The sequence below is a fragment of the Leptopilina boulardi genome, unplaced genomic scaffold (assembly GCF_019393585.1).
Source record: "Leptopilina boulardi isolate dan_hultmark-lab unplaced genomic scaffold, ZJU_Lbou_2.1 LbouV2_342, whole genome shotgun sequence".
NCBI lineage: Eukaryota > Metazoa > Arthropoda > Insecta > Hymenoptera > Figitidae > Leptopilina > Leptopilina boulardi.
In genome coordinates this window covers 2,461,616-2,473,930 of record NW_026137910.1, presented here as the reverse complement: position 1 = coordinate 2,473,930, position 12,315 = coordinate 2,461,616, and the positions used below count along the sequence as shown (strand labels likewise).

General features: G+C 29.0%; 1 protein-coding gene across 1 annotated transcript in view; it reads left to right on the top strand.

Moving 5' to 3' along the window:
* The window catches only part of LOC127286033 (heparan sulfate glucosamine 3-O-sulfotransferase 5), a 135,449-nt gene extending 127,159 nt beyond the window's left edge, over window positions 1-8,290 (top strand). Inside the window, exon 4 of the mRNA XM_051312315.1 lies at window positions 5,950-8,290. Within this exon, the coding sequence (XP_051168272.1) occupies window positions 5,950-6,534 (585 nt within the window). The 3' untranslated portion in view covers window positions 6,535-8,290. The remainder of the gene's footprint in view (window positions 1-5,949) is intronic.
* The last annotated feature ends 4,025 nt before the right edge of the window (window positions 8,291-12,315 follow it).

The window sequence follows — 12,315 nt, the reverse complement described above, 5'->3', positions numbered from 1 at the left end:
AGTCGAAAAAATATTTTGCCATGGTTAAGCCTGGGATAAAACAGGTTTGCCTTGATCCATGGTTCGCCAAGGGTTAAAGACAGTGACAAAAATTCAATAAAAAAGACAAAAAATGTTTTGCCATGGTTAACCCAGGGTAAAAACTGTTTTGTCTTAATCCATGGTTCACCAAGGGTCAAAATGACAAAAATTCAATAAAAGAGAAAACAAATGTTTTGCCATGGTTCATCCAGGGTAAAAACATTTTTGTCTCAATCCATGGTTCGCCAAGGGTTAAAGACAGTGACAAAAATTCAATAAAAAAGACAAAAAATGTTTTGCCATGGTTAACCCAGGATAAAAACTGTTTTGTCTTGATCCATGGTTCGCCAAGGGTTAAAGTAAGAAAAATTCAATAAAAAAGACAAAAAATGTTTTGCCATGGTTCATCCAGGGTAAAAACATTTTTGTCTCAATCCATGGTTCGCCAAGGGTTAAAGACAGTGACAAAAATTCAATAAAAAAGACAAAAAATGTTTTGCCATGGTTAACCCAGGGTAAAAACTGTTTTGTTTTAATCCATGGTTCACCAAGGGTCAAAATGACAAAAATTCAATAAAAGAGAAAACAAATGTTTTGCCATGGTTCATCCAGGGTAAAAACATTATTGTCTCAATCCATGGTTCGCCAAGGGTTAAAGACAGTGACAAAAATTCAATAAAAAAGACAAAAATGTTTTGCCATGGTTAACCCAGGGTAAAAACTGTTTTGTCTTAATCCATGGTTCACCAAGGGTCAAAATGACAAAAATTCAATAAAAGAGAAAACAAATGTTTTGCCATGGTTCATCCAGGGTAAAAACATTTTTGTCTCAATCCATGGTTCGCCAAGGGTTAAAGACAGTGACAAAAATTCAATAAAAAAGACAAAAATGTTTTGCCATGGTTAACCCAGGGTAAAAACTGTTTTGTCTTAATCCATGGTTCACCAAGGGTCAAAATGACAAAAATTCAATAAAAGAGAAAACAAATGTTTTGCCATGGTTCATCCAGGGTAAAAACATTTTTGTCTCAATCCATGGTTCGCCAAGGGTTAAATACAGTGACAAAAATTCAATAAAAAAGACAAAAAATGTTTTGCCATGGTTAACCCAGGGTAAAAACTGTTTTGTCTTGATCCATGGTTCGCCAAGGGTTAAAGTAAGAAAAATTCAATAAAAAAGACAAAAAATGTTTTGCCATGGTTCATCCAGGGTAAAAACATTTTTGTCTCAATCCATGGTTCGCCGAGGGTTAAAGACAGTGACAAAAGTTCAATAAAAAAGACAAAAAATGTTTTGCCATGATTCATCCAGGGTAGAAACTGTTTTGTCTTGGTCCATGGTTCTACAAGGGTTAAAGTGCATTAATTTCATTACAATCAAAGAAATGTATTTCTGCTCTTCAGCCAGGCATTTCCCAGACCATGGGAAACGATCATAAGCAAGGGTTCTCCCAGGGAATGTATTTGCCCTAGCCTATGGTTTCGCCAAGGTTTTTTACATCTTACTTCGAACCTTCTCCCAGGGTCTTCCCTGGGTTGACCATTTCTACGCGGGATATTACACATGTAAAATTTTCAGTGTAAAATGAAAGTAGGTTATCACTGTAACATCGAAATCAATATTTGACCACTTTTTTTATTCACGAAATTCGTTGCTTATTTTCATTTGCATTTTATCATAATAAAAACTCAAAATGTATTTTTCCACAATTTAATTAAATAAATGGAAATTCTGAAAACTGATTTAATTGATTCTCGGACAAGTGGTAATTATTTGAATAAGTTTTATATGTATAGTAAGTTTTTACGGCACACCATTCTATATAATCATACGAAAATGCTTTGTAACCTTAAATTATAATTTTAACCTAATTTCAATTGCCTTAAAAACCAATCAGGCTTATAAGCGTCACGCTGATATAAATTAAAAATTAGCCTATCAAAATATTTTCCTGTTAATTTCTTATTGGCTAATTGTTAATTTTGCGCGTCACGCTGTTTATATTGAATTGAATTTTAGTATTAGAATAAATGAAAATTTGTTTTATAATTAAATTTCCCGTGAAAATTATCGTTAAATGCCAAACCCTGTAAGTAAATTCAATCTGAGGGTACGGTCACACTATCTTATGCATGCAGAAACATTTGGCCGGTCACACTTCAACGAAATCTAGTGAATGTTTAGTAACTTTTTAGTAATTTTCCAAAAATTTCGATTGTAACTAGAAAGTTACTAAACATTCACTAGATTTCGTTGAAGTGTGACCGGCCAAATGTTTTTGCATGCATGCACAGTGCATGCATGAGATAGTGTGACCGGACCCTTATGTATTAGTTTTTCAAAAAAAGGTGCATGAATTTAAAAAAAAAAATAAGAATAAAGTTCGTTGAAATATGATTTTGTCAGTTCAATTAATTACAACACTTTTTAAATCATTTAATAAAAAAATTATTAGCCTTTAAAGACAACATAATTAAAAAACATTCATTACTTTATATTGCTTTATGTGAACAAGAAAAAAGAAAAATAAGAGGCATGAAGTGGACAAGGTTGGGAAGTTAAGATTATCTTAAGCAGGATCCATTAGGGCAGACGCACAATGACATCGCGAATGTTTTGCATTAAGGTCAGGTGCAACTCGTCAAATGTAAACAAACATGAAAATGTACGTAATTATTGATAAATTTGCGACAGCCTTTTTTTTAATAGAAAATAAAAATTGTTCTTTTTCTATGTGAAAATGGAAAATTCATATATAAAACTACAGCCTGACACCATATTTGACTAATAATATGAATAATGTAAATAATTATAATAAAATGAAAATTACACTGAAACAACAATTTTCTCAAGGTTATGAAAAAAGAAACCATTTTAGTATATCTGAGGCACGGACGTTATGAACCTTGGTGGGAGAAAGAGTTGAGCGATTGGATGGTCACATCTTGGAAAGGGTAAAATTCTGAAATTATACCCCCACCAGAGGACAGAGACTAGGTCTTTTACCCCTTCCCACACTATTTCTCCCTCCTAGGTTCTCAACGTCCGTGCCTCAGATATACTCAAATGGTTATTTTTTTATTACTTTTCTAATTAATCAGGTTTTTATTAAAAAATTTTTACTGATAAAAAATCTTACAATATATGTTACGTTAGCATCCTTTAAAATTTATAATAAAATATTTTTAGAGTAAAACTACTAAAGGCAGATATTGTTAAGATAGAGTCCTTGTATATTTTAAGTTATAAATTGTACTATGTATAAATGTTATTTTATTTGATAATAAAGATATTTTCAAGTCAAGTCGTAATCTTGAGAAAATTGTTGTTTCAGTGTAATTTTTACTTTATTATAATTATTAATATTATTCATATTATTAGTCAAATACGGTGTCAGGCTGTACACGGAAAAAAATTTTCTGGTAATTCTTTAACATCGATTTAGAGATTTTACATATTCTTAAATCTGTTACTTCTACAGATATTTTCTGTAAGGATTTAACGCATGCGCGAAAACAATGCAGTGATTCGACTAAGGCTGAGTACGATTGAGTGCGAGAGGTTAAGGCGAATTTAGTGTTTTTATTATTATCATAGTGTCGGCAAGAAAGTTTAATTAAAAAGGAAACGTCTTAAGTATATAAACATTATTATAGAAATAAATTATTACAAATTTTTTATTTTAAAATTAACTGTAGTAATTAAGTGAGAAAAGTCGTTTATTTCAATTTCTCGACATAAGAAAAAGTGGATTTATCATAAGTTTTGAAAACTTGCTCCTCATTTTTTTTGTTAGAAAATTATTGAAGGATGAATTTATTTACATAGAAGTTATACTAATTTATACAATAATGTTCCGCGAATTTAATGTATTCGGAGGAGAATATAACCTATAAGAAATACTCTATACCAAATATATATTATCCCCATATACTATACATAATTTGGTCACTCAACAGTTTTTAAGAACTGTAGCTCAAACTTGTGGAATTAACAGATTTTAACGCAAATGATTCTACAAATTTCTCTATTTGGAGAAACATCAGTAGATGGCGCAGGAGTTTCTGTAAATTCTACAGAAAATTTCTTTCCGTGTAGTTTTATATATGAATTTTCCATTTTCACATAGAAAAAGAACAATTTTTATTTTCTATTAAAAAAAAGGCTGTCGCAAATTTTGTCAATAATTACGTGCATTTTCATGTTTGTTTACATTTGACGAGTTCCACCTGGCATTAAGGGCAAGTCAAAGTCGATGCGATTTTCCCATTGAAACTCTATGTAAAAATTGCATCGACTTTGACCTACCCTTAAGGTGCTTTTATACCTCCCCACACAGCACAATATCTTGCTGTAAGCTTCCCTTGAGTTTAAACCCAAGATTCGTTAGCTTAAAGCGTAAACTTCAGGTGAGATTAAGGTGAGCTATAAATGTCCTCTTTACCGAAATCTGCAGTGTAAGATTGTAGTCAGCTTACAGTTATAACCTTACTGTAAGCTTTCCGTAAACTTTTTACATTATTATTAATAAATGTTAATAAATAAATTATACAATAATTTATGCGCAGTAATTTATTATAGCTTTTACGGCTGCGCAGTATATTTTAATCAACTTTTCCCGTTAGGATTGTATATCCTACATCACAATATTATATCATCTGGTGTGAAAAAAATAGTTAAATATTAATAAATAATATTTATTAATATTAATTAACAGTAGTGTAAGCTTAAAGGAAGTTTACATATGAGGCTTACAGTAATCTTATATGGAAGCTTACATTAAGACTACACGAAGCTTTCAGTGAGATTACAGTAAGGTTATAGTAAGATTAACTGTAAGCTGACTATAATCTTACACTGCAGATTACGGTATAGAGGACACTTTCAGCTCACTTTAACTTCACCTGAAGTTTACGCTGTTAGCTAACGAATCTTAGGTTTAAACTCAAGGGAAGCTTACAGCAAGATAGGTGAATATTTTTTCTCAAAACTGGTTACTCGGGGATTTTTGGGGTCGCTGAATACGAATCTGAAGTCAGATTTTAAAAATTCAAAATGGCGGATCCAAAATGGTGGTCGATTTTTGTTAAAACTCAAAATTTATTCACAAAAACTAGTTACTCGGGGGTTTTTGGGGTCGCAGAATGCGAATATGTTGTCAAATTTTGGTTTACTTCTTAAAAACTAACTCGGTACTATCAAAGATGTTACAAAAAATATGGTTATGTTACCCACTAAAATCAAGATGTTACTCCGTACAATCTGGATAGTAACTGATAGAATCTAAATAGTAGCTGTCCGTATATGTTAGATCAAATATGGTACCTGGTACTATCTAGATAGGTACCCCGTACCATCTATTTCTCTCCGAGAGAGTAATAAGTTTTAATCGAATCCGATGAATTTAAAAAAAAATTCGCCATTTTGAATTTCTTAAAACTAACTTCAGATACATATTCAGTGATCCTGAAACCACCCAAATAACAAGTTTCAAGCTATTTTGAATGAAATTTGAATTTTGGCCAGCTTTTTGGGAAAATGCCCCATAGTGCAGCCATTGAATTGTTTATCAAACGGTTCTGTTAATATACATCCAACTGCATAAATCTCCTTTCGGTTAGACGGCATTTTGAAAAGTCGTGACACTTCTATAACAATTTTATTAATATGTAACGAATGGTGAACTAATAAAATTATTATAAAAATGTCACGACTTTTTAAAAATACATTGTCAAAATATTGTCAAACCGGATGGAAAAGCGCTAGTTGAATTTTTTAAATTTTGCGTTTTATATTTCAATATGACTTGGAATTAAACTTTTCAAAAAATACTATGATCCGTCTTTGAAAAATACTATTTTTAGACAAATTATTTGAAACAGTGTTTTATACAATTAACGCGTCAATGTCTATTTTTATTTTTACAGGTGCCTGAAAGAATTCGTGCGATGAACTCGAGTGTAAAGTTACTTTTGATTGTGCGCGAGCCAGTAACACGAGCAATATCAGACTACACACAGCTGCGAACACACGCTGCCACAGCATCAACAACAACAACAAATGGAACACCAGTTCCCTATTATCAAATAAGTCGCACATTCGAGGAACTTGTTATGAGGGCTGACGGTTCTATCAATGAATTCTACAGGCCAATCGCCATTTCCCTTTATCACAACTACATGCATCGATGGCTGGAGGTATTCTCCCGTGATCAAATGCTGGTAGTGAATGGTGATCGGCTTATAGAAGATCCCGTTCCTCAATTGCGCAGAATCGAAAGCTTCCTAGGTTTAGAGCCAAAAATTGGTAGACATAACTTTTACTTTAACCACACCAAGGGCTTCTATTGTCTGCGCAATGACACTGCTGAAAAATGTTTGCGGGAAAGTAAAGGTCGTCGACATCCACGAGTAAGTCCTGTGGTAGTTACGAAACTTCGCAAGTTTTTCAATGAACACAACCAACGCTTTTACGAGCTGGTGGGCGAGGACCTTGGCTGGCCTGAGGAATAGATTCTCTCACTTTAGTTTCTAGTTTTTTTTTTTTTTTTATATTTATATAGTTAAATGGTTGTGCTTGTGGTTATGCCGATTCTGCATTAAGAGTCTTTTCATCAAGTTTTCTTTTTTTCTCTCAAAGAGAAATATAAGAAAGGAAAAAACTTACTCCGCAGAGAATGAGAATTTTATGAGGTTCTTATATCATCTACTTGGTCAAGTCTTTTAGATTAAAGATCTATGAGGTGCAACTTATATATATATATTTTTTTATGAGTTCTTGGGGATCAATTTTCCATTTTATATGCGCGTATCATATTCGCAATATATATAGCAAATTGTCTTTTTACAATTCTCTTTGGATAAAAAAAAAAGAAGATATTGTGAAATCTAATCGAATAGGTTTGAATATTCATTTAAAAATTAATTGATTTGTAATGATTTTCAGTAGTCTACAATTTAAATTGTAAATTCCTCAATTAAAATATGTAAAATTATGAGATGAAAATCACATCGGACAGAAGGTGTGAAAAAAAAATTGAGAAAGATTCACCTCCATATATATAGACAAAATTAAGCAGATTTGAAAAATCTGATTGGTTACGTGTTTGTGAAAATTTTATCAATCAAAAACAAGCGTCAAATTTTATAACTATTGAGAATTAAAGAGATAGATAGTTTGTCCTTCTCGCACTCATAGTCACAAAATTTGATGCTTTAGGGCTCTGTCACATGAAGCAGATTAGATTTTAACCAATCAAAATAGAATCTCTTTCGGTAAATATTACCTTGCCGCAAGAGACTAAATTTTGATTGGTTAAAATCTATTCTACTCTATGTGATAAGGCCCTTACGGTCTGTTGGAAGAAAATAATTTAGCGAGCAAAACAATTTGATTGGTTGTTTACAATCGAAGAATCGAAACTTTAAAAGAACCAATCAAATTGTTTAAAATTTTTTTTTCTCCTTATCGCTCTTTAAATTAAAGTGTATATGAAACCTCACAATATTCATAATGTGATTTAATTTCAAAAATCACCGATATATGTAAATACGTTAAATTTTCAGTTGATTGAAGATGTTAAATGCAAAGTGATAACCAATATTTTCTTTTGTGAAAGTGAAACTTGGGGAGTCTTTTATTGAAAATTCCTTGAGTTTGCAGTTTTCCTCCCTCTCTCTCTATATATATATAGTCTTATCGATACAATCAAAAAGCAATCAAGAGTGCAATAACCTATACATATATAGAACGTGTTTAAGGACCCTTGTGCAGAATCGGCTCAAGATTGTGAGAGACTGCGCGAATGAATGTTTTTTGAGACGAGAGAAAAAAGAGACAAAAAAATAAAGAGGAAAAGAGAAATGATGCCTTTAGAAGGGCGTTTCTGTCTATCCAGCGTCATTTGGATCACATTGATCCTTGACTATAATAATTATCGTACGTACTACAAGTTGATAGCTAAAATGCAAAGATTTAATATTTTTCTAATCCACATTGGAAGTTGTTATACTTATCGTTAAGGTATTATATAAATATATATATATATATAAATATATAATTAAAAAAAAAAAAAAATACATATCAGTCGTGACGAAAGATTCGACTAAAAGCAGGCGTTAATAAATGTTATTTATTTATTTAAGGCTAGGAAAGAAGATTTATTCACTTTCTTTAAAAATTTCCAAATTTAATTATTAAAGATTTTGATCTTCTTTTTTACGATGAATTGTAAATATTCGCGTTGCTTCTAAAAGAGTGAGGCTAACGATTACAATTTAGAATCATTGTTCCGTTTAAACAAAAGGAATATTTGAGAAATGTAATAGTTAATTAATTATGAAAGTAATTTTTGTTTCTTGTAAAAAGAAAAAAATGTTATTTTTTTATAATTATAATAATATCAAAAGATGATTTTTTTGGGGATAATTTATTATTGTTATGAGAGAAAGGATTTGTAAACAAAATTAAAATAACGACGAGGGAAACCTGTTTTCATAGAACATTATTATCACGATAATGCTCTTCTATTATTTCATTCATCGACAGAGTTCCCTCGTTTCCGCCTAAGGCTGCAATTCAAGATCTATATAGTTATAGAACAACCACTATATTGAGAACTTCGATGTGAAATTCAAATAACTTCCAACTCTAGTTGCATTACTATAACTTTTCATTATACAAAGGAATCTTGTAACATTATCGTTAAATTATATTTCTTTATACCTTATCAAAAAAGTATGGTTTAGTATTGTATTTCTTTTCACATAATTATTATTAATAATTATAACAGAGAATGAAAAATAATTATTTTTTATCTTAATTTATTAAAAAATTAATTAAGTTTAAACCATAATTTTTTATTTTAATTAATAAGATAATAATTTAATATAAATTAATTATTAATAATTAAAATCAGAGAACAGTGAACAATCTTCTTTCAAAATTGAATAGCTGCATTTTAGATGAAAAAAATTTTAATCAACATATGAAAAAAAAAAAAAAAATGTGATAATAATAATTTTAACCAGAAAAAAAAATGACGATTAAAATATGTATGCCTGTTTATAAAAATGATTTTCTTTCGTCACGAATTTAAAATAATTAATATTTATATATTATACAAACTGATTGTCGTGGTTGGAATTCGAAAGCTTTTCTTACTTGCCTAGAAATAAAAAAAAAACAAAAAATATCGTGCGATAGAATTTTTCTAGGACATATATACTTTTTACCGAATGTATACAGTAAGATTATTTGACTATGAATCACCCCCAATATAGTGTTAAAGTTTATGAAGACTTTAGTATATTTTAATTTAGAAATATGCAACCCGGTTTACAGAGAAGTTTGAAAAAAACATTGAACAGGAGTCATTTTTAAATTTGCCGCTTGAAATTGGATGCGCGCGATGATTTAAGTCATCACGTGATAGCAGAAAAGGCAAGTTGGAAACCATTTTGGTTATACGAAATCAAAACATAACCCCAAATAATCATCGTATTTGACATTATTAATAAAAAACAAATAGAAATAAAAAATAAATAGTCATTAAAAGATTATAATAATGATAAAAAAGTTAAAATAAAAATTTAGTTAAAAAGTGTTTGGCAATTTTATCTACATAGTGTGATGTGGAAGAGAAATATTATGTGTCTGAAACAATGTTTGTCGGAATTATTTATTTATTTATCATAAAATAGAGTCCGATTGTATTCTTTCAAATCAGCAAGTAAATGATTAATTCATAATTTCAGTTGTGTAGTTTCTAACCGTATTTTTTTCGTTGTTTTCGAATAAATAAATAATTTATTGTGAATTACGTCAAAATTTCTTGTAGAATACCTTGTGACACTGTTCACTTTATACTAATTTTTAATCAAATTCTTTAGAGTTTATCCATTTTTCAATTAAAAAATTTTTTTTTAATAAATAATTCCGACAAACATTGTTTCAGACACATAATATTTCTCTTCCACATCACACTATGTAGATAAAATTGCCAAACACTTTTTAACTAAATTTTTATTTTAACTTTTTTATCATTATTATAATCTTTTAATGACTATTTATTTTTTATTTCTATTTGTTTTTTATTAATAATGTCAAATACGATGATTATTTGGGGTTATGTTTTGATTTCGTATAACCAAAATGGTTTCCAACTTGCCTTTTCTGCTATCACGTGATGACTTAAATCATCGCGCGCATCCAATTTCAAGCGGCAAATTTAAAAATGACTCCTGTTCAATGTTTTTTTCAAACTTCTCTGTAAACCGGGTTGCATATTTCTAAAGTAAAATATACTAAAGTCTTCATAAACTTTAACACTATATTGGGGGTGATTCATAGTCAAATAATCTTACTGTATGTGTATACCATTTAAAACTATAATACATATCATAGATGGTAAGTTTAATTAATTTTAAAGTTTCTGGTATATACAAGTCGCCAATTGATATCAAAAAAACAATATTCAAAACGTAAGATTATACTCAATATATATATATATATTGTGTAAACGAATACATATCAAGATTGTGATAATATTTATAATTAATGTGTTAAATTATATTATCAACAGTTTAAACGAATTTACTGTCCATTATATAAAATGGGAGGGGAAAAAAAGAAAATTTTTATGTATTAGAATTTATTTTCAGTAAATCACAATGAAAGCACATTTTTAATTTATGTATTAGGGAAGTTTTTTTTAGTCAAGTAAGTGAAAAATTGACACAGTACTCTCTAAATCTGAATTAGTAAAAATGTTCACTAATTTGAATTAGTAACTCACTTTTTGCTTCTGAATTAGTAAAATTTTAATAATTATTAATAACTTTTACTATACCCGTGTGGAAATTGAAAAATGGTCCTAACTTGGTCCTATCTAGTTTGCCGTTTTATTATCTAGGTCCTATCTTGGCAGTCTAACTTGGTCCTAAAATGGTTGGTGATGCGATTTTAGCCTGGTCCTAATTTGGGTGCCTATTTAGGACCAATATAAGGGTCCTTTTTAGGTCCTAGATAGGATCAGCTTTTTTAAAATTTGCATAATTTTAATAGGATTAATTATTTGTTAATAAATTTTGATAACATAATTTTGTATTTTATATTGAAATTAATATATTTTAATTATAGAAAGTTTCTTTGAAAAAAATTATCTTTGTTTCAGAAAAATTTTAATTTTTTTAATCAAAGAAATTTTTTTTGATTTTATATTAGTATTGAAACTTTTTTGATTGAAATTTTTATTCTTTTCAATTTTTCAACTTATTTCAATCAAAGAAACTTTATGTAAATTTTAGAAAAACTTTTTGTTTAAAAGGAAATTTGTTTCGAATGATACAAAACAAATCAAAGCAACTGACTTTTTCAAATAAACAATCCCTTTTTTCTGGGTGTATATAATAAAAATAAAAAAATGTAATAAATAATAATAATAATAAATCAATAAACAAGCAGAATTACATTGCACTTTTTACACAAGAACTTAACCTCTAAATAACTTCTGCTTATAGTTTCGTCCGTTTCGTCTGCTAGGGTTGAAAAAGTAGGGGCAAAAAAATTCAAATTAACCTTTAGAGGGCCGGCATTTTTTAATTGAAAATCACCATGTTATAAATTGAAAATTTGACTACTTATGAAGTCAATATAAGGTAGAAAAAACCTGACACCGGAACTGGCAACTATAGTGGCCACCCCGGCCCTCTAGAGGTTAAATGTAACCCTTCTCATTTTGTTTAATATAAATTTAATTAATAATTAATTAAAATTTTTAAAATACTATGGTATATTTTTATTTTTTAATTATTTTTATTATTGTATTTATATATTTTTTTTTTATTATTTTATTATTATTTTATTATTATAATTATATTATTATTATAATATTATTATTAATTATAATTAATAATGCCAAAATACTCCGATATTACTAAAATGGCTTGTAAAAGCAGGACCAAGTTAGGACCAAATTAGGAAATATTAACATTTTCTGCCAAGTTAGGACCAGCTTAGGGCTAATTATCATTTTAGGCATACCTTGGGGATTTCTACTCGGGTAACAATTAGTAAAATTTAACTAATTGAGAAGCAAAAAGTGAGTCACTAATTCAAATTAGTAAACATTTTTACTAATTCAGATTTAGAGAGTAGCTTCTCAACAAAATTTCACATATTTTTTGATTCGAAACTTATTTTTTTAAATAAATTAATTTTTTTATTTAATCTATAATATAAATTTTACGATATGTTAATTATTTAATACATATATTTATTATATATTTTATTGC